Source organism: Lepisma saccharinum, chromosome 26 (genome assembly GCF_977018435.1).
Source record: "Lepisma saccharinum chromosome 26, izLepSacc3.1, whole genome shotgun sequence".
Taxonomy (NCBI): Eukaryota; Metazoa; Arthropoda; class Insecta; order Zygentoma; family Lepismatidae; genus Lepisma; species Lepisma saccharinum.
Genome location: NC_139254.1, coordinates 41,428,528 through 41,453,007, shown reverse-complemented (window position 1 = coordinate 41,453,007; position 24,480 = coordinate 41,428,528). Strand labels below are relative to the sequence as shown.

General features: G+C 37.7%; 1 protein-coding gene across 2 annotated transcripts in view; it reads right to left on the bottom strand.

Annotated features, from left to right (window-relative positions):
• The window catches only part of LOC145979507 (clavesin-1-like), a 92,768-nt gene that overhangs the window by 10,454 nt on the left and 57,834 nt on the right, over positions 1-24,480 (bottom strand). For both annotated transcript variants that reach the window (XM_083112445.1, XM_083112446.1), the window contains exon 6: positions 7,365-7,475. In XM_083112445.1, the coding sequence (XP_082968571.1) occupies positions 7,365-7,475 (111 nt within the window). The remainder of the gene's footprint in view (positions 1-7,364; positions 7,476-24,480) is intronic.

The following is a 24,480-nucleotide window of genomic DNA, read 5'->3' as shown; positions in this document are numbered from 1 at the left end:
CCAATTCTTTAATCTTAACTGACTGTACATCAGCAATATCACCGTCGCGAGAATTGCTAGTATTTAGGTAGATTCCTTCATATGAAACATTAGACTTTTACCTATGTCAATGTCTAGGCTTTGTGTCTTTAGTTTTAACTGCCATGATTGCACCGAATAATTAAAATCTTGGGTAAAATATTTAGGGTCGCCAGTTTTGTCCTCACAACATACTCAGCCAAATTACCAATTGAAGCCAAAATAAAATTAAAATTGTTTAACAACCATTGAGCAAACTTCAGATCACGCATCAGATGATTGTCCTTTTTATATGACCCTGGATATAAGCAGCAAATTATTGAAGCAAGCTCTTTCGCTCACACTTCAACGAAATATACTAGTATTCCACTTTATCCAAATCTGCTTACAGTTTGATAAATTCAATGAAAACTCGGACGACACTATTTAAAATTTCCATATATTAGTCACGTATTGATCTACAGTCTATGTTTCTTTTCCGTTGCTATACTCAAAATGTATATAGAAATGTATACAACGTAAATTTACATTATCAATTATGTGATCATAATTAATTATTCGTCATATTAATTCAACAACGTCTTGCGAACATAAAAAAATAGAAATTGATAACAACATAAATAGGCCATCATGCATATTAAATATAAAATTGAGCAATAAATAATAAATGCAATAAATGTGAATCTTCGGATCAGTCACTGGTGTGGAATGTTGGAGATATATTCTACTTGAACATTTCTTACAATACTTGCATTGGCGCCAACAAGCAGAATTTCTTTACCACTTTTCCACTGATCCAAGGTAAGACAAGAGTCCTCACCCCATACAAGATGTAAAGATGTTAGGGTTGGTAGAATTGGTCATGGTAGAAACATGTTAGACTCAGAGGGAGCTAGTTGTGTATGTCCAGCGTAGGTCTGTCATATTGGTAGCCGCCATTTTGAATTAACTCAAAAGAGTTAAATGGAATGTGGTGATATATTAAATCACACTTGCAGTTTCACGAGAATTGCAGCTATGAAGGTTTAGGTCAACATATCATTAACCAGTAAAATATTATACTCATATTATTTTCTTTATGAAATGTACTTAATACGTTGTCAGTGTTACTTTATGCACATTCGTAGATGTTTCTCCCACTCATGCAGAACATTTTGCAACGTAGCAGTTGCGAGAGCATCGCATGCAGCAACTATGCGTTTTCTCAGATGGTAAATATCACAGATATTTAGTGCATATTATATTTCCTTCAAATATTCCCAAATGTAATGTTCAAAGGATTTGAATCCGGGGAACGTGCAGGTCATTAAATAAGTCGCCCGGTGCTAATCAATATACCGGAAAAATTAGCGTAAAGAATTGTCTCACAACGTCCCCATAGAGTGGTGGCAATTTACCACATTAAACATTATGGAAAATGTACCATATTCCGTAAGCAGGGATGAAAACCTGTTCACCTAAGAAATCCAAGTATCCCTGCATATTTAAAGTTCCGTTGATGAGAAATGGACCCACCAGTCGCGTCCCACAAACCAAACCAGGCAGCGCCCAACCAAAATAATATCTGCCCATCCGATTGCCCACCTGAACAAATTCAAGAAGTACCAGGTGGTTATAATTAAAGTGACGGTGTTCAGAGTGGTACAGCACGGGCTGTAATGAGAGTAGCAGTCTGAAACTTCGTAGATATGCTAATGAAGCAATGCGCTCGCGAATTATGCCAAAAAAAAATTAGTTCCAATTCTCGCCACCAGGGTAAAAAACGGCGCTGTAAGCAGTCAAAACGTGGAATTTTCCATAACTCTGACGTCAAAGTCGGTGAAATTGCCTAACCATTGTGTGAGCTCCCTGGTTGTTGTTGGTGACGCTTGATGCTTTTTCCTTTAGTAATGTTCATTTAATTCGAATAGTGAAATTGTAGCGATATTTTATTACAAAGAGTATTGTTTTCTGCGATTTATAGTGTTTTTCCTGTAACTATACCAAGTTTTGACTGCTTACAGCGCCATTTTTTACCCTGGTGGCGAGAATTGGAACTATTTTTTTTCATAATTCGCGAGCGCATTGCTTCATTAGCATATCTACGAAGTTTCAGACTGCTACTCTCATTACAGCCCGTGCTGTACCACTCTGAACACCGTCACTTTAATTATAACCACCTGATATTAACAAGTACTGAGAAAAATACAAGCGCTTCAAATAAGAATATATTCTTGCCTTGACTCAGTGCATATTTTCATTATAAATTTTGTTGATGCTAGAAAGGCTAACAATTTAACACCCTATAAGACGTTTCGCTGTTTTTGGATGTACGTTCGCTTACCGTGTAAGATAGAGAACACGGTAGCAAAGTATGGTGACGGATAATATATTTTTTTTTTAATTAATTTATTGCCTTGACTAAACCTTGAAACAAAAGACTCGTGGTCGTTTTAACATTCATGTAGCTAGTTATATTACAATATCTATTTGCAGCCAAAGTGCAGTTTTCCTAGGTAAAGGAAGCTAAAGTCACCCGTGCATGAAGCACAGTGCCATTAACGCACATTTAGGGAATGGAAGGGTAGGGTAGCATACATTCTCGAACTTGGCCATTTTAGGGGTGATATTATCAGCGTCACGCTCCGGCCATCTTTACTCCTCAGAGTTGCCCCAAGGTATCCGTAGATTTGAGGCTGGGTGAGCCTCAGAGGCACTTTATGCGGGGACAAGGCCGGAAAAGTTTCCAACCTTAGATCACCAGCCTGGGAATCGCACCCAGGTCTCCCGCGTGGTAGTCAGACGCCCTTTAGTTATTCCAAGGTGGAAGTACAAAATCGTACATCTCATGACAAAAAATCTAAAAGAAGAACAAACTAATAAATAAAAAAACTTATTCGCGTTACTTCCGTATGCAAAATAAATTCGTTTCATGACTAAATCTTTCTAACCTAGTGTTTTGAGTGATGGATTACTTATTTCGCTCGTGTGGTAGTTGTCAGTAATTGAAACTGTTTCCGAGAGTTTCAAAGCGCCATGAAAAAGAGAAATCCCATTTGGCTACCATGAGCGCATTTCATTTCTTTGCGTTAATTAATTCCTACAATATGGCAATCTCTATGCATATTTATATTGAATAATATCAAACATCTCAAACATCTCTTTTCCTGCATCTTTCAGGTCAAAATTTACTTCTACAAGTGATACCTTCTCTAATAATATCAATTTTTCGGTATTAATTTGGCCCAATTTTCATTACTTTTAATTTTTTTTTAGTTATACGTTTGTACAAATTCACGTTTATTTTTGCAAGGAAAGCTTAACGCACAATGAAAACTGTGCTTTGCAACCTTCATAACAAAACATTAATTAAAAACAAAGTTTCATATAACCTGCTACATGTATCAATTTGAAACATCTGTGAGTCAAGTAAAGGTATCATTCATTAATTCTTAACGAAGAAGCAGTGCTATTTTCATTTACAAACTCATGATATTATTGAAACTTTTTATTCCTGATGATTCATTTTAATTACGGAGAAAACCTAATTGTAGTTCTGGTCTATTGTCGATGTTCTACCATCGTCCTTGAATACGGGATACAAAACATTCGCAAGAAAACACAAGTTATTCCCTTTTTAAAATGTGTGTTAACATTAGAAAATAAAGCGGTCAGTTGAAACTTGCTAAACTTTAAATGTGGTATTTTGGCATAACTTTCTTTCCTATTGTAAAACACTGAAATTACGTTTCAAATAGTTTTGCTGCTAAGCTACTTCTTGTAACATTCAGTGTGTCTTGCATTTGTAAAGAATTTCTTCCATATTTTTTTCCTAATTGTCGCACTTATGCCGAGACCGGGATCGAACATGAAACCCCTAGCGTCGTAGGGTGCTCACTCCGCCAACGAGGCCCTGGCGTCTTGACTCACGGCCAGTATAATCCTCTGTGGAGCCCGTGTTGTGATTTGTGTCATTGTGATTGTCCCATCATCTATTTCATCACATCAAAACTCATCCTCATTTTTTCCGATTAGCCAAGAGTGGAAGAGAAGCGAAGTTAAATTAAAACAAATCAATCAGATGAATTAATCTAATGTTATTCGTTCACCTAATAAAGTATAGGCTATGTAAATTCCTTCTTAATTTAAATGGATAAGACAAAATATCCATTGTATAAAGCGAAGTACAAATTTAGCAGTTGAAGGTCATGTGCGGGCAAGGGACAATTACAGTATATGAGAGGAACAGAGAGATTGAAGGAAAGATATCCAAGCGGCTTTACAACAGGGGACAACATAGAGTCTCTTCCCTATTTTTTTCTAGATTGCAGTGGGTGGAGGGAATTTTGATCAGAAGATTTGGAGAACAGATCACCCACGTGCGCGCATATGTGTGTGTGAAAGCGAGAGGGGGAGAAAATAAGTGTTTGTGAAACTTAAACTTTATATCTTCGCACCCTAATTTATCAGCATTTTGTTCCTGCTCACCTGATCAAAATATTCTGGCACCGCCTCTGATCAGCATCAACCTTTCGGCTGGGATCAGCCCAACACATAACGCATATTCTGCTTACTAACGGGTACGACACGGCATAATTATAACCTTTAATGAATGCATGAACTAATTCATAAATTTGTTCTCTTTCGCCTTTGTGCCATTTTCTTGGTACTTTCTAAGATGAGGATGAATGGTGATAATATGAAGCAGATGAAGGGATAATCACAAACGGACATGGACACAAGTCAGCGCCATCCCGACAGAGGATTATAGCTGGCTCTATGAGTTCACCTCAGAGCTCGTTGGTCTGAAAAATGCGGTAGAAGTCAAGTCAACGTTGCGTAACGAAAGCTTTACCCATTGCCCCAAATCTTTATTGATATGATTGATTCATTTATTAGGTACATGATGATGGAGAACATTCTGCCTCTGCACAATGTTCTCACAACCACATTTGCCTGTCGAAAATTACCAGAGAGAAACAAATGTACAATCTTCCCTTCGACTGCGACTACACTGCAGTAATAGGATGACCAACCTATACATCCAGTGTCAGGTAATGTGTCAGAAATATTGTGTAACAAATTACTTACAAAGTTACTTCAAGAATTCAATTTTAAAAGTTTGATTATTAGTTTCGTTCTTACAACAATTAATATTAATGCATATATTATTTCTAAGGTTAGACATAGCTAAATTATTATGTAATGATAATGAATTATAATTTGATTATGAGTGATAGAAAATATCAGAATGTAAAGCAAAACTATTTTTTGTGTATACTTCATGTATGTCACGAATTAGTTGTGGAGCGTGCAAAACTGCTCAGGCTCACTGCTATTGTTAGTGTACTTAATGAACCGTATCAACCGTTGCGGCACCGCGATGAACTATCAACGTTCTGTCAAACCATATGATACCAGTCAACTAGGGTCATATTATTAACATGTACACCAAAGACCGACCTTACATACAAACTCAATACGGATCTCAAGCCAATAAGGTTCATTATATCCAGCGAAACGTATTACAATGGAACCTTAAGAAAACGTATATTCTGGCCATAAGGCTAAGAACTAAAATCGAACACCTTTAAGCACATTCACTTAACCCACCAACTAAACCGATATAAAGAAACACCACAAGGTTCAGTTAGTGTTATTACATAATGAGCATGTGACACTAACGACCAAAATGAAATTTTAACCTAGCTCAACAACGGGCTCGTTACATGGTGTTTTCCTTCTCCGCGATCACCAACAGGTAGGTAGAAAAATCTGTACATATTAACCATAACTAAAAAACAATAACAAGTCTATCAAACGAAACAATCCACACATTTCTGTGAAGATATATAGAATTGGTAGCTAAACTATACTATTTTTTGTCCCCGCAAAAATTCCCATGATGCAGGCGCGTCATGAATCCTCTGTGTGGGCACCCCTGCTTTATTGCCATATTACCAGAGTTCGGATTTCTTGGAACTGAAAGTTGCACTAAATAGGCAGACAAAACAAACCAATTATTGGAAAATAGACACTTGTTAATAGTGGAAAGGACTTACATTCAAGTTCCTCATCTAAACTTTAAAACGCACATAATATTGAAGGCTCTACCTTCATAGTGCGTGTAAAGAACTGCACAACAAAGGTATAATTTTTTGCTATTTCTTCATTATTTTAACAGAAACGTCTTAAAGTTATCAGTTCTAATGTCATGTAATATAAAGTAATAAGAGCGTATCGTCAACAATTGCTCTTTTCGGTTTTATACACTAACATATACTCGATATCCTAGCCATTTATGTGATTATATTTCAATTAACTTACATAAACAAGTTTTATCTTCCACTTCGGAATCTATAGTCCAATTAAGTAAAATATATAATAATTTATAATTGTATTTTCGTATTTTGTGCCGAATTGATTCACTTATGTGTGAAATCTGTGCCACAGAGGAGAGGAAGAAGTGTTTTCAGATTTGCTTACTTTCGACGTGCGGGAGCGTTAACCGTTTTTCCGGTTAACATGCAAATTAAAAATTACGTACAGTCTTTTTTAGTATCATGTGTGGCTAGCGTAGCTCGTTACAATAACAAAGATCCCGGTTCGAATCTCGGCCTGGGCATGGACGTTCTCTATGAGTGTCCTTTCATCAATTTCATCCTCATCTTCAAGATTAGCAAAAGGTGGCAGAAATGATAAGTAAAATAAACCTAATCAATCTTAATTTTGTTGAAAAAATGTTGTAAATTTTATTCGCGTTCTCCGTTGATGTGTCTATGGGAAAGCCTAAACAGAAAGGCACAAATAACACCTAACAGTTTTTACATTATATTGCATTTTTTTTAAATGCTTTAGACACTTACTGGCACACATTACAGTAACAGACACTAAAAGGTGATACACGCAAGTTTAGACTATACATAATTAACAAATAACGACTGTAGTACTCTAAAACGTACTCTTTACTGAAAGCCTACGAATGTGAATACAGCAACAAAATAAGCCTCTAGGTTAATATCTGACTCTGCATGTTGTATTATGTATATCTTGTAGCTTCCAAGCAACCCAAAATATAAAATTGTTCGTTTTATGACGTAAACAGACAAATGGGCGGATCCAATCTGGAAATATTTCTGAAATTAAATTGATACCTTGTAACATTTTTAAGAAAGTAAAATTCTGTACCTGTATGACATTAGTACATGCAATCTATACTAAGGATCCCATGTATTTACTTCGCTTTATGATAATACTCACAGAAGATCAATGCTTAACATAATATAATACAACTCAATTTCTTTGTCAAAACCAATGTGCAATTACCATTATGCCACATAATGCGTGAATCTGTTTTAATTACTTACGTTGGCAGCGATATCACAGCTGCTGATTAAGGAGTAGCCTATTGCAATGGGTGCCTTCAAGAGACTCGGAATGTTCACGAAATGGCTGTGTTGATGGTGTAGTGGCACGATCTGAAAAATGAAAGTAATTCATTTTTGTTTGTAGCTAGGTGTTCTAATGGTCCATAAGGAGAAATACAAGTACATAAACCAGCCACATAGGAACATATACGTTGACACATGAGGCAATCACACATGAACATACACGCAGAAAGAGAGACAGAGAAAGAGAGAGAGAGAGAGAGAGAGATAAGGGAGAAGAATATGTTTCGGTGAACTTTGTAATTTGATAGCAATATTCTTGCAATTTCAATTTTGAGGCATTCCAGTGTTACGTGCGTGACATTATACACACACAAAATTTAAGATTCTAGACATGATATTGGATTAAAATATTATTGGGAAGTGATTTCATGCAATCATTATGTTCTTTTTGGTGTCTCGTAACAAATTTAAAAAAATCTTGAGTATAATGGCACAGGTGGAATTCATGAAAGCATTAACAAAAATGCGTTACGTGTGTGACGCTTTCAAAATGTAGCAAATTTGACTCCATTTGTCTGTGAAGCACACAGGCTGCAGATGCTATTAACTTTTGTTGGTGAAATGTTCACATTATATACTACATTCACAAACATATAAACTTTACTGCAATAAAAAAACAATAATGATGTCCACATTAATTCATTTTGTTAGTTACATGGAATAGGAGAAAAGCTCCTTTTGTGAAATATAACATAATAGTTCCGTCTAGACACTCGGTGTAGTGCAGGTGTATTCCAGTGACAGGGTGGTGCAAGGAACTGACGTTTAAGCAAGTAGAAGAATAGCGGTGGTCAAGTACAGAAGATTCAACAAATGCCTGTCTACTGCTTTAAACGTTCCTTTGATTTAGTTAACACTCACCACGTGATCATCAGTGGCGTAGCATGGGCATTTCTGGTGGGAACGCCATGTCCGAAGGAAGGGTCGACTCTTTTTTGTTTAATAATTTACTTAAGTAGTGTAATTGGCTATAATACTGGGTCGATAAAGTATGAACCCCCCTCAGGCAGATTTGCCTACACTTAAAACAAGCTCAACATGCCCATATGAGTTTTTTGCTCAAGTGTGGAACCCTGTCTAATCCAAGATTTTTGTAAAAATGCCCTCGGGAATTTCCCGTGAAAGTATGACCCCCCTCAGATTGATTTGCCTACACTTATAAAAGGCACTTCTGTGAGATTGTTGTCCATAAATTTGTTAAAAATATGCCCCTCTTGATATTTTTTTGGCTACACTTAAAACTACGCCAAGATACACCCACACCCACCAACACCCACACCCACACATATTTACTTCCGGTCCACTTCCGGTCCACTTCCGGTTCACTTCCGGTACACTTCCGGTCCACTTCCGGTCAACTTCCGGTTTGCCCACTTCTGGTCCACTTCCGGTCCACTTGAGGCCCACTTGTGACTTATTTCTGAGCACAGCTCTGTTAGAGATAGGGATATTGAGCATTGAAACATCTAGAAATTATTTTATTCTTCTCAAGCTCAGCTCTGTGTCTGTGTGGGGATTTGTACCTAATAACATCAAAACAGCACAGCTCTGTTAGAGACAGAATATTCAATTCCATATCTATAACATCTCTGTGTAATTCCATAACAGTTCCATGCTCAGCTCTGTGTCTATGTAGAGCAAAACAGCACAGCTCTGTTAGAGATAGGTATATTATATAAATTTTAAAATTATTTCAATCTTCACAAACAAATCTCATCTAACAATTCCATAACAGTTCCATACTCAGCTCTGTGCCTGTGTGAGGCAAGCACAGCTCTGTTAGAGATAGGGATAATAAGTATAAATTTAAAAATTATTTCATTCTTCACAAACAAATCTCATCTAACAATTCCATAACAGTTCCATGCTCAGCTCTGTGTCTGTGTGAGGCAAGCACAGCTCTGTAGGAATATTAAGTATAGATTTAAAAATTATTTCATTCTCCACAACTAGCAATTCTATAACAGTTCCATGCTCAGCTCTGTGTCTGTGTGGGATTTGTACAGCAACATAGCTTTGTTAGAGACAGAGTAGATGGGTATAAATATTATTTCATTCAATTCTTTACATTTATATCCATAACATCTCTGTGTCTATGTGTAAGTACAGCACAGCTCTGTTAGATATTGAGTATAGATCTATTGGAAATTATTTCATTCTTCACAAACAAATCTCATCTAACAATTCCATGCTCAGCTCTGTGTCTGTGTGGGGATTTGTACCTAATAACATCAGTACAGCACAGCTCTGTTAGAGCTATAACATCTCTGTGTAATTCCATAACAGTTCCATGCTCAGCTCTGTGTCTGTGTGGGATTTGTACAGGAACATAGCTTTGTTAGAGACAGAGTAGATGGGTATAAATATTATTTCATTCAATTCTTCACCTCTATATCCATAACAGCTCTGTTAGAGATAGGGATATTCAGTATAAATTTAAAAATTCACAAACAAATCTCATCTAACAATTCCATAACAGTTCCATGCTCAGCTCTGTGTCTGTGTGAGGCAAGCACAGCTCTGTAGGAATATTAAGTATAGATTTTAAAATTATTTCATTCTTCACAAACAAATCTCATCTAACAATTCCATAACAGTTCCATGCTCAGCTCTGTGTCTGTGTATAAATATAGGAATATTAAGTATCTATACTTAATATTCCTATATTTAACAAAGCTGTGCTTGCCTCACACAGACACAGAGCTGAGCATGGAACTGTTATGGAATTATTAGATGAGATTTGTTTGTGAAGAATAAAATTTAAATCTATACTTAATATTCCTATCATATAACAAAGCTGTGCTTGCCTCACACAGATACAGAGCTGAGCATGGACCTGTTATGGAATTACACTGAGATGTTATGGATATGGATGTGAAGAATTGAATATTCTGTCTCTAACAGAGCTGTGTTGTTTTGATGTTATTAGGTACAAATCCCCACACAGACACAGAGCTGAGCATGGAACTGTTATGGAATTGTTAGATGAGATTTGTTTGTGAAGATCTTTAACAGAGCTGTGCTTGCCTCACACAGACACAGATCTGAGCATGGAACTGTTATGGAATTACACAGAGATGTTATGGATATGGATGTGAAGAATTGAATATTCTGTCTCTAACAGAGCTGTGTTGTTTTGATGTTATTAGGTACAAATCCCCACACAGACACAGAGCTGAGCATGGAACTGTTATGGAATTGTTAGATGAGATTTGTTTGTGAAGATCTTTAACAGAGATGTGCTTGCATCACACAGACACAGAGCTGAGCATGGAACTGTTATGGAATTGTTAGATGAGATTTGTTTGAGAAGAATGAAATAATTTTTAAATTTATACTTAATATCCCTATCTCTAACAGAGCTGTGTTGTTTTGCTCTACATAGACACAGAGCTGAGCATGGAACTGTTATGGAATTGTTAGATGAGATTTGTTTGTGAAGATCTTTAACAGAGCTGTGCTTGCCTCACACAGACACAGAGCTGAGCATGGAACTGTTATGGAATTACACAGAGATGTTATGGATATGGATGTGAAGAATTGAATATTCTGTCTTTAACAGAGCTGTGTTGTTTTGATGTTATGAGGTACAAATCCCCACACAGACACAGAGCTGAGCATGGAATTGCTAGATGAGATTTGTTTGTGAAGAATGAAATAATTTCCAGATGTTTCAATACTCAATATCCCTATCTCTAACAGAGCTGTGCTTGCCTCACACAGACACAGAGCTGTTATGGATATAAATGTGAAGAATTAAATGTCTCTAACAGAGCTATGCTGTACTGATGTTATTAGGTACAAATCCTCGCACAGACACAGAGCTGAGCATGGAATTGTTAGATGAGATTTGTTTGTGAAGAATGAAATAATTTCTAGATGTTTCAATAATAATATAATTAAATCTATACTCAATATCCCTATCTCTAACAGAGCTGTGCTGTACTGACACACAGACACAGAGATGTTATGGATATAAATGTGAAGAATTAAATGTCTCTAACAGAGCTGTGCTGTACTGATGTTATTAGGTACAAATCCCCGCACAGACACAGAGCTGAGCATGGAATTGTTATGGAATTGTTAGATGATATTTGTTTGAAGAATAATTTCTAGATGTTTCAATTATAAAATCTATACTCAATACATATATCTCTAACAGAGCTGTGCTGTACTGATGTTATTAGGTACAAATCCCCGCACAGACACAGAGCTGAGCATGGAATTGTTATGGAATTATTAGGAAGAATAATTTCTAGATGTTTCAATAATAATATAATTAAATCTATACTCTAACAGAGCTGTGCTGTACTGATGTTATTAGGTACAAATCCCTGCCCAGACACAGAGCTGAAAAGATGAGCAACAGAGCTGTGCTGTACTGATGTTTATCCCCGCACAGACACAGAGCTGAGCGGAACTGTTATAGAATTGTTAGATGAGATTGTATGTGAAGAGATGTTTCAATAATAATATAAATCTATACTCTAACAGAGCAATGCTGTACTGATGTTATTAAGTACAAATCCCTGCACAGACACAGAAAATGGATCTAGATATAATAATTCTATACTCAATAATAGCTATACTTAGGTACAAATCCCCGCACAGACATATGTTTCAATAGATATTAATTAACAGAGCTGTGCTGTACTGATGTTGCTCAGACACATAGGAGCATAGAACTGTTAAGAATAAGATTGAAGAAAAAAATAATTTCTATATCAATAGTCTATACTTATTATCCCTATCCCTGTGCTACTGTAATTAGGTACAAATCCTTGATATTTGTTAGATGCGATCCTAACTGAGCTGTGCTGATATTATTAGGCACTATGAAAATTCTCACAGAGCTGTACAGGAACAGGTTTCAAATCTCACAGACACAGAGCTGTACAGCTTGGAACTGATTGGGAACAAGATTTCAAATCTCACAGACACAGACCTTGCAGATATTTCTACAACATAGAAACTATTATGGGCAAGAATTATTAGATGCACTCAATATTCCTATCTATTATAAACACAGAGCTGTTATGGATATAAATGTGAAGAATTAAATGTCTCTAACAGAGCTATGCTGTACTGATGTTATTAGGTACAAATCCCCACACAGACACAGAGCTGAGCATGGAATTGTTAGATGAGATTTGTTTGTGAAGAATGAAATAATTTCCAATAGATCTATACTCAATATCTAACAGAGCTGTGCTGTACTGACACACAGACACAGAGATGTTATGGATATAAATGTGAAGAATTGAATGAAATAATATTTATACCCATCTACTCTGTCTCTAACAAAGCTATGTTGCTGTACAAATCCCACACAGACACAGAGCTGAGAATGGAACTGTTATAGAATTGCTAGTTGTGAAGAATGAAATAATTTTTAAATCTATACTTAATATTCCTACAGAGCTGTGCTTGCCTCACACAGACACAGAGCTGAACATGGAACTGTTATGGAATTGTTAGATGAGATTTGTTTGTGAAGAATGAAATAATTTTTAAATTTATATAATATACCTATCTCTAACAGAGCTGTGCTGTTTTGCTCTACATAGACACAGAGCTGAGCATGGAACTGTTATGGAATTACACAGAGATGTTATAGATATGGAATTGAATATTCTGTCTCTAACAGAGCTGTGTTGTTTTGATGTTATTAGGTACAAATCCCCACACAGACACAGAGCTGAGCTTGAGAAGAATGAAATAATTTCTAGATGTTTCAATACTCAATATCCCTATCTCTAACAGAGCTGTGCTTGCCTCACACAGACACAGAGCTGAGCATGGAACTGTTATGGAATTGTTAGATGAGATTTGTTTGTGAAGAATGAAATAATTTTTAAATTTATATAATATCCCTATCTCTAACATAACTGTGCTCAGAAATAAGTCACAAGTGGGCCACAAGTGGACCGGAAGTGGACCGGAAGTGAACCGGAAGGGGACAGGAAGTGGACCGGATGTGAACCGGAAGTGGACCGGAAGTGGACCGGAAGTGGACCGGAATTAAATATGTGTGGGGTGTGGGTGTGGGTGGGTGTGGGTGTATCTTGGCGTAGTTTTAGTGGTAGCCAAAAAAAATATCAAGAGGGGCATATTTTTAACAAATTTATGGACAACAATCTCACAGAAGTGCCTTTTATAAGTGTAGGCAAATCAATCTGAGGGGGGTCATACTTTCACAGGAAATTCCCGAGGGCATTTTTACAAAAATCTTGGATTAGATAGGGTTCCACATTTGAGCAAAAAACTCATATGGGCATGTTGAGCTTGTTTTAAGTGTAGGCAAATCTGCCTGAGGGGGGTTCATACTTTATCGACCTAGTATTATAGCCAATTACACTACTTCCTTACGGTATTAGTCGCCACAGGTATTGTTCATTTGCCTGAAGTCAGCTCGAATTTCAATAAAACATCATCTATACATGTTTTAGCTAGAAAATTAGATGCCTCACTATGCCACAAATGTTTTGAACTCTGGTGTTTTATACTTTTCGGTATGACGCAAGTCATAAAGAAACCTACCTGAATCACAAGCGCCTCTGTACAACAGTAGACGTCATTGTTGTGGGCGATCCAACTACTGATTGATTTGGTTTATTTTACTTCGCTTTTCTACCACTTTTGGTTAATCGCGAATATGAATATGAGTGATGATATTTATGAAGCTGATGAAAGGACCCTCATAAAGAACACCCGTGCTAAGGCCGGGATTCAAACCAGGGACCTCTGTCGTCTTGGCGCGCTGTGCAAAACACTCTGACACGGAGGTGGGTGGATGATCCAAATATCGTACACTCTACTGACGTAACAGTGCCGATTAGTAATTCAGACCACTGTTTATTGCATCTTGGAATGGTGATAAACATTTTAAAATGATTTTGTCTACAGACCATTCGATGTTAAGAGTTTTCAAATAAATGCTAAACATTTCCATTGACACAATATTAAGCAGTTAGATACTGACGAAAAAATAATAATAAGAAGAAAATAATAGTTTTGCGGGTTAAGTGGTCGAGCAGGAGGTACAGGCTGAACTTCTACCACGAGGACTTCACCAACTTATTTGACATAAACTGTGTTGATCTTTTAGTTTTTAATACACACCGCTGTTCGTGCGAATAATTATACAATGAAATGGTCATTAAGAAATGGTATATTTGAGTTTGGTAAAGTTACGTCAGTCAATATTGCGTATTGTAGTATCACATAACACAAGTGGCACGAGCGCGAAGAATCGGGTAGGAATTCTACCGCTGTCGTCTGCTTCAGAAGGCAGGAAGGGTCACATGAACCAATCACGTATCCCTCTGCTCCATACGCTGGCGTATGCTGTAGAGATCCAAGCCTGTCCAAGCTCTCCCTCCAGAAAGACAGCAAGGAATATAAAGTGAGAATCTTAGAACTTAAGACCTTCTGTAAACAAAAGCACGTGTACAGTCATGGAAAATAGTTCTTGGGCCACTAGACCTACCATATCGTAACATCTTAAAGCCTGTTGTCTATGCAACCCAAATAACAAAATTGTCGCTTGGGTTTGCCTGGCGGACCTGGATTCTCGGGAATGATACAGTATTGACAGCCGCGTGAGTTATACCCCCAGGCCCAGCCATAACAAACAACAGCTTGGTGCCTTGAGACCACCAGAAAAAAAGTTTCAGGAATTGGTTTCTTAACAACAGCTATTCGTAAGAAAATGTTCTCTTTACTGATATTAGAGTCACTGTCAAGAAAGTTCACTGAAATGGTGGTTTTCGTCGAATCATCATCGCGCAACACACATGCTGTCAACCCAGAAGTCCTTGAAAAAGATTGGAGTTAAAAACAACTACTTGACAAATGATAAGACGAATCGATATTCATTAGTCCCAACTTAGAATTTTTTGTAAGACATGCATCATCATGTCCTATCACCCATTTCATAACTTAATTACCATCCTCATCGCCTTTGTTGACGCCAAGTGCTAGAAAAGCAATATAAAATAAGCAAAATTTAGAAATTAATAAATGATATTTTCAGCGATTTCACGCAGCGACTCAGTTGCATGTAGACAAAGTTTCGTTAATCAGGAACCAAGGGCCCCCTCGTTGTGCTTCATTGTCATTTTCCCTCCACTTTGCCTGCCGCGATTAACCTGATGTTGATTAATGCACTATCCACAAATTAGAACTAAGCGGTGCATATTATGAATAGGTAAACTATGTGATATTATGCTAATTTACAATTTAGTAATAAAATGTGAATTTTGGGGGCTTCAGTTAAGTGGCTGCACATCCATTACGTAATCGCGATATCATAAAATTGTACGAAGCGTGTCTACACCTACGTAAAGTGTCAGTTCCCGTCATAGGCGTGCGCAGAAACTCTGATTAGAGGGGGATAGCCTTGATTATATTTCAGGCCGGAAAAGAATAACGTAATTTCATCTCACTTGTTTAAATTTTATTGCATTGATGGGTGTGTTTATATATACACCCCTCCCCCCGCCCCACACACACATATGCATACATATATATATATATACAACACACACACACCCACCCCCCCCCCCACACACACATATATATATATATATACACACATATATACCAACAGTAAAAATCATATAAATTGTCTCTCAAATCTGCACGTTCCTTTTCCTCCAAACAATTGTTCATGCACTTAAGAGAAAACCTTTTAGCAGCAGTACTTCTCTCCTCGGTAATATAAAATGCATTACAGAAAACAAATTGCGAGCAAAGCGACCAATAAATTTTCAGATCCAAATTTTTGCAAAATGATAACAATGTCGATTTAATATGGGAATAAAATTCATGGAGCGCCATATTATTCTCTTTTACAATTTTTTTTCATTTAGATCGTTTGGCTTCCAGGGTTAACTCCCGTCGACCCCTAGCTACGGCTCTGAACTAGACTAGACTGCAAGAAAAGCAGACATTGTGAGCGAAGCGACCAAGAAAATTTTACAAAAGGTATTTATATTTGTATAAAATTTGAAATCAAGGGGGCAATTGCAGCTCTGTCACTCCCTCCCCCCCCCCCTGCGCAGGTGCTCTTGGCAGTCAGGAAGAAATAATGCAAGAAAGACGTGAAAACAAAATCTATCTTGAGTATCCTTTTGTCCTGCTACTCTTAGATTCTGCTACTCTTGCTTTCCTTTACTTCCATGTTTGCCCCCTAAAATTGATTTCCGTTCAAGGTTGTGGGGGGCTGTGGTTTCACCACTGCACCCACTTCCCCGTAGTTGCCTTTAGTGTTGCCCACGAGACGAGACTTTGGCCTGTCTCGTCTCGTGGAAATGCTGTGAAATGCTGTCTCGTCTCGAAAATATTCGTTTGTCTCGGGACACATAATCAATCTCGTCTCGTCTCGAATTTTTAAAAACCTGTCCCGTCTCGTCCCGTGGGCAACACTAGTTACCTTGAACTTTCATCGGCTTGAAAATACTTAATTTTCTTTAAGAGTATAATATAGTTTAATAACGGCGATAGGATTCATCTATCCTAAATTTCTAGGTGAAAATATAATAATATAGGGGCATAGATGTCTGAAAGGGAGGCAAGGATTGCCACATCTTCCCCTTAGAAAACGAATGTCAACCAAAAAGTACGTTTTCACATGTATAATTTGATTTCAGTCATAATAATTTACATTAATTATTATAATGAGGATGCAGGAATGCGATAATGCAACACTATTATCGGGGTAATATGCCCCATGGAAAAATACCTTGCTTGTCTCTTCGTGGAAAAAATCTACAGAGTCCATGATTAGGGGGGCATTTGCCCTCCCCCCGGCCCCATGGGCGCACGGCTATGATCCCCGTGATGGAATATGTAGCGCAAAGCCAGGGCTTTAAGATCAAATTTGGTTTGTTATTGTTTTATTAGTAATTACCTCAGTTTTCTTCCTCTGAAGTTAAATTATTCATGACGACGATTTATGATTACATTAAAGACATGAATGAACTACACAATGAATCCATTTTGGTCGGAACTGGAACTCGGAACCTTGTTCGGCAAGAAATAAAAATATCCATAAGGCATGAGTGTTTCATTGGAGATGTTCCTCTACTTCCGTCATTTTATCACTAACATATTTCTTTAATATACAATAATAAGTCACAACTACCTAAAAATAAATATTATTTGGATTTTCACATGCATATGTTTTTTTACGGTTAGAGTGTGAACTGGCACCTGTTTATTTAGATTGTTCATTATGTTTCGTGTGTAGTTAAAGATAGGAAATATGCTTGAGGAACGATTAGGGCTATAAGAATTCCGTCCGTGACGGAGTGGTTAGCACAGTGCGCTACGATGTCTGATGTCCTGGGTTCGACTCCCGTCGTGTTATGGGTGTTCTTTGTGAGTTCCCCTTCATCAATTTCATCATATCACTCATCCTCGTCGTCGCGATTAGCAAGAGGTGAAAGAAAAACGACGCTAAATAAGAAAATATAAAGACTTATAAGTTTCAATCTTATTTCCGGACGTGTCCTACATTTTATAGTTGTATCTGGCCTCCAGAAGGAATTTGAAAGAGATCTCAAATGTCTTATACGTATTTTGAGCATCACGTAACTTCAAATTAGATGGAGAAACAGAAAAACTGAGGTAAGTCTAAGATAACGTGGTTCCTTGGAGAAGTATGCTTAAATCAAAGAGTGTGCATGGTTGCTACTGGATGTTCGGAAAAACAATTACAATCCCAGCTCAGAAATTACTTCACGATTTTCTAGATCCGAAAAAGTCCGGATATATGTATAAAAAATGCTTACTTTGTGAAGTTTTATCGATATAAGTGTCGGTAATTTGTTCAAAGTATCAAGTAATTTTTCTCGTTATTGGAGAAATAAGGCACAAAATTCTGTTTTCTCCCAGTGTATAGTAGTTTTTTTGCATATTAATAAACAAGAACTTCCAGACATTGTTTAAGAAATTGTGAATTTTTTCCTTCCCGAAGTCATGGATTGTTTTCTCTTCCTGGCCCCACATCGACGAACAACGTTCTGTCTTACATACACAAGTTGAAATCACATACAGCCGTGCTATTAATTAGCAGTTGAGGAATTTTGAACTCAACCGTTCACTTCAACATTAATTTTTCAGCTGAAGATGTGTCATATTCTCGTTATATGCTAAGATGTCCTAGTAACCTATTATAGTTACTGCAAATACGATCGTGTTCAACATTTTGAGACAATTTGTCCTACTTTCCGCTGACGAGTGATCTGATAGCCCTATGTGTGATGAGAACTGTTTTACTCAATTTCTGATATAATTTATTCCAGCATTTCCTTCAACTTCTATTACCTTGTTATTACCTCCAATGCTTACACAACTTTTCCTTCGTGCTCGACCTTTGAGTTCAGAAATATTTACAACACCCCCATCTCCCGCGTGTAAATAGCAGGCAACAACACTCTGGAAGACCATAATGTATACAACTTGTTTACTACATATTTTACGAAAATATTAGAATGTTAGCTTGATATAACTGTGGATTGGAACGAACGAAATAAAATACCTGTTTCATACGCACACTGGAACTATAAAAGCAGGTCTGCTGTGAGTCACTCTGGAAGTGAAGGTCACTGATCGAAGCAGTTGGTCCTTGCTTACTACAAGCAGGCGCCTTATCTTTCCTCAAGGAAATACGGAAATCTTAGTTACTTTCTTTCGCCAGACTAATGGTGAACATTTACAGGAACGTAAGGAGTAGTATCGTATTCTATTGGAATTTGATTTCGTGGTGTTTAAAAGATATCATAACAATATGTAAATCTCTTTTGTGACCTACACTGAACTTATTTTAAAGTTTCATTGACATGTGAAAGCGGAAATTTAGAGATCCTTCTTCCTTACGATTTCTAAACAACCGAAGAGTGTGGTGAACGTGAAACTACTTATTGTTCGCATCAACGATATGCATTATACAAATGGTCCTTAATCAAAAACCCTATTACATCACAGGAAGTGATATTTTCAACAATTCTACCACGTATCGAACGTAACCAATATTCAGATTGATTCCAAGCTTCTGTTTGGGTTATTTTGTGTCGCATTTTTACCTCTTGCGATAATCGCGACGACGAAGATGAGGGTAATGATGCGAATGCAATGCTACATCTAAGCCTCAACAGGTTTCGACCCTGGATCCTCTGGCTTTGTAGAGAGTTACGGTGATTTTTATTTTTATTTTCATTTGGTATTTTAAGTCCAATTTATGCACACAAAGGCTAATCGACACTGCATCTACAGTTTAAAGTGGGTTCCTAACCACTGTGTCTCCACCGGGTATCGAACAGGGGACTCCTTGATTACAATGCGACTCCTCTACTACAGCGCCATCGGGAAGGATGTGAGAGAGAGAGAGAGAGAGAGAGAGAGAGAGAGAGAGAGAGAGAGAGAGAGAGTTACGGTGACTACGATAATGAAGAATTGAAAGTAGCAGAAGGCCTAAGCTATTCTTTTGTCAATATTGGAATCGTTAATGAATGTTATGAATGTAAGTTCAAATTGAAAAAAATAAGCTACTTGTAAAAGATTTCCACAGTGTCGTTACAAATCGTTATTTTTCTCTTTCCACACATTACTTTGCTACTATGTAGATATTTGCATGCTAAGATGTAGAAAGTGCTGCATTTTCAGTGTTTGGAATTGCGATTTATTTCTGAGAATGGAGTGAGTAGTGGGAAAAGGATCACCTCACATGTTTGGATTATACCTCACCGCCAAAAAAAGACACAAAATATATATCGGCTGTTGTTCTTATAAGGAAATATAACCTGTATGAATTGTGTCAAGAAATATTGGAGCCTATTCACAACCCTACGGAACTTGGAAGAAAGCCCACTTAGAGATTGGGAAGTTTTGTTACGACAAAATTGGGATGTATAGTAAATTAAAATGCAAAGTCCTACCTTGTGCTTTGCACCAAGCCATGAAGACGTATAGGGGGTGTGGAGTTAGTGGAGTTAGGGCCCCACGCTTTCTTCATGAGGCCGAAGGTGGGAATGATATGATCAGCACCACGCCCCTGGCCGCCATACCCTCCCCTTCCCCAGAGTTTCCTCCAGGTATCGACTTTATACGACGCTGGGTGGGCACCGAAGCAGCTTGAACAGGTGGACAAAATCCCGATTATCCCCCGTCGAGGATCGAACCCAGATCTCTCTCGCATGGTAATAAAACGCCCTAACGACTATGCTACTGCGGCACATACAGTAATTAAGGCAAGAATTGTTTTAGCGTTTCGTTGAACGTTTTTAGGGGAATCATTTTCGGAGATATAACGGGTAACTCTTGTCGGTTCTGCGACCTGGGTTGAGAAAAGGCGATTGTCTGACGAACAACATTCCATCTGACAAGTCACGTGACTTTCCTACATTTCCTGTGCCTGTTGGCTTTTGCGTGAAAGACGAGTTGCTCTTGAGACAGACAGAATCACCCGATCACCTAATGGTGCAATGTGTGTTGCCTACCCTTCCGGCATTATTTACTGCCATTAAAGTCTTATGGGGAAGAACTTTTTCGCACCACTGTACCCTAACAGTGTTGCAAACTTATGGAAAAAAAATATTCCACATAGCCTACAAGGTGTAAAAACATTCCATTTGTCAACAGATGCGGAATAAACAGTGTATCACTGAGTGATGACCTGTTAAAAGTTATTGAATGTAAAAAAAACTTTCCTGGTGGCCGACTTTCAGACTCATCACCGAAGTTCCCTGGCTCGAATACCGGCATGGGTGTTATTTGTGAGTATCCCTTCATCCATTTCATCTGACGATCACTCGTTCTCATCGTCGGGATTAGCCAAAAGTGGAAGAAAAGCACTAAATTTAAAAAATCAAATATAAAATGTACATCTTATCCCCCAGAAGTAAGACAGTTCCGTACCAAAGAATTAATTTTCTCTCATATTTTACTAAAAAAACCTTGCTAGAAGAATGTGACACATGAGATAAATTACGTTTTGAAACCTGGGTTTCTTCATTAAATTTATTTCATGTTTGAAAGTGTTATGATTTATTATTATAGATAATGAAAGTAAGCTAATACTTATGATTTGATTGACTAAATTAATAATTATGCAGCAAAGACACCAAGGGAAACTAAAACGGCAACTTAGAGAAGCATAAAAGTGGGGAAAGAAGACTGTAGAATACAGAAATATTTTGAGGCAGTCACATTTTATTGTACGATGCATATAAAATAAAATACATATTTGGGGGTGAATTTTTAAATATTGCCACGTTTTTCTTCTCTCTTGTTGTGAGGTGTTCATTTTAAATCAACCTCCCTCACCCTACGGCCTGCCCTCCTTCACCCGCAAAAGTATTCCGGAGTGTGAGGATGTCACCATCCGGATGGTGAACACCTCTGTATTATAGATCGACTACTGCGTCCCACCCCCTTCCCCATCCTCGGAGGATCGTCAATGACAATGTGAAATCACAGTATGACATGCAGACAATCGACATACCACTTCCGTTTCTGTACTTGACTTAGTGAGAAGTATTGTGGTTGGCAACAGCCTAATAACGGATTTCTTCCACATCATGTAGTCCGTTCTATGAAAGTACGCTAATGGAAGAAAAACGTGTAAATTACATTGGATTATACATTTTAAAATATATTTTCATTAAAGGTTTGTGTTTATAATAATAATACGTGATTATTGTATAAATTACAATCGATCACGTGAACAGCAAGAAAATAGCCCCAGTTTCGAACATGGCGACTTCCATGCGTGCAGGAAGGTCTCCCGTGTTTTCAGAGTAGTCTTTCGGAAATACAGATGTTTGAAAAGTGGCAAGAAGCAGGTTGTTCTTAACGTTTATGTGATGTTGTGTCGGTGCTATCCTGAGCAAGCAGTGAAGTTGGTGTCCAAGTGGAATTGTGTGTCTGCGTCTTTATGTTTTCGGTGTGTTGAAACAAAGAAAAACGACCTGTCAAGTTGCGAGTCCGCGAAAAAAAACACGTTGTTGCTCCTATAAAGTACACCGATTTTGAGATAAGCGCAATACAATGCGAGGTGCTTTCGTATTCTTTCAATCAAAGAGCCGTCCTGTCCACTGTGGGGAAGATGTTGATAGTGATGATTGATGACGATCTCTCCAATTTTAGCAGTCGACGTTAAATCGCCTCTTGTGCCACGTTGAGTTCCTTTTTGGCAAGCAAATTTGACAGACCGTACTCTGACAGGATGATGTCTAGCGCCGAAAATGCCTCAAGTTCAAAAAGGAAGTACTGAATCAAGGTAAGAAAATACATTACTTGCATGAGACGTGCGTAAATAATGTGCTTATTATCGTCGTCTTGTTTTCTAGTGCACGAGAAACCGAGAGAAACATAAACAATCTCTTTTTATTCCCCGGCTTATCTTTGTTTAGCTTCTGCTAAAACTGACGATATGTTTGTTGCACAAAGGAGAAAACAACACTCCACATGTCAAAAATGTTGGGCAATAATTTGGTGGAAATGAAACCAAAAGGCTTGAATTACTGAAATGAATCTCTCTCTCTCTCTCTCTTGTATAACTTTGGCGCTATCATACTGAGAGAAGAGGGGGGAAGGGGGATCTGTTAACCCAGTGTCGGATAAATTGAACTTTTGGCGTACAAAAATATATTCATTCTTCAACAAGAACACGTATTTAATCACTTGTAGAAAATTTATTATGCTTCAATGTGTAGATTATCAGTTAAAATAAGAATACGTTTTTCTATGTTACGTAAAATTAAAGGTTGCAAGTGAGCAGCATATGATGGCCCCACCATTCACGAACAGCTGGCGCGGAGCGATACGTTAGTCGAAGTGCGACGGTTGTTTACAGAAGGTCGGAAGGTTCGTGATTCTTACTTTAGAGTTATTTACGCCGAACCTGCCCGGCGTCCAGGCAAGAAAGTCATTGAAAAATGCTGGAACCAGACTTTTTAGTGGAGCGTTGCAAACGGATCGCGAAAAATAGCTATTATAATGCCATGAAGGTTAAACATATATGAAATTAGTCACGATTTACTTTATATTTACAGCATTTACGTATTTTTTAAAATTTTAAATCAGGGATCGCCGGGCGTATGGGCGTACTATAACGCTACGCCACTGATGATCATACACCACTCATACACCACCCGGAAAGTTCAAACCCTTGACTCCAAATCAACGAACTAGACGACTCGGTGTTGCATTGTGTAACCAACTAGACTAGACGCTTTGGTGCAAAGATAGTTAAAACGTGCAGCGAACTAGAAAGGGCTATTGTGAACTTTAATTCGCTATATTGTGAGTACAAACAGACCCGTTTTCCGACTTCTGTTACGGAGCAGAAAGAGGTAATTTTATAAAACACATATTTTGAAACAAATTAGGCCATTTTCACATGCAATTAATGCAAGAAAGATCTATGTTTGAATTCTGAATTCACGAAACTACTGAATGGTCGCCATGTTGGTGCAAAGTTCCCACCAAAATTTATTTTACCAATAAAATTTTAGAATGTAAGTACCAGTATATATATATTGTAGAGATATGAAGATTATTAAACCGAGAAAACATCGTCATGTTAATATTCACACTTGTTTATTTCCTGAACTTGTCCGACCAGCGAGTGATCCCAAGAATGCGCTAACTTGTAACTTCCGTTATACAAGGAACTGAAAGGCAAACGCGTGGATCTAAACAAGATCCATCGTGTTCGAAAGGTTTAACAACCTTTCGACGCATGAGATTATAAAAGCAAGCTCCTACCCGGAGCTCGCTCTCTTTTGGATTTTGACACTCATCGAAGTTACATGGATAACTAGTCTGATTACTATACAACACATTACACTGCTGAACTACGACGATGGAACACGGAGTTACCGCTGCCTAGCATGCTACAAGTCGCAAGGGATCGCACGGTTTGGTGAGCTGAGGATCGCTGGATAGAACCTTGGCACCTGTCACGATTCGGTCTGCAAGAAGCATCAGGACAAGACATCACACACACCTACCAGGTATGAACAAG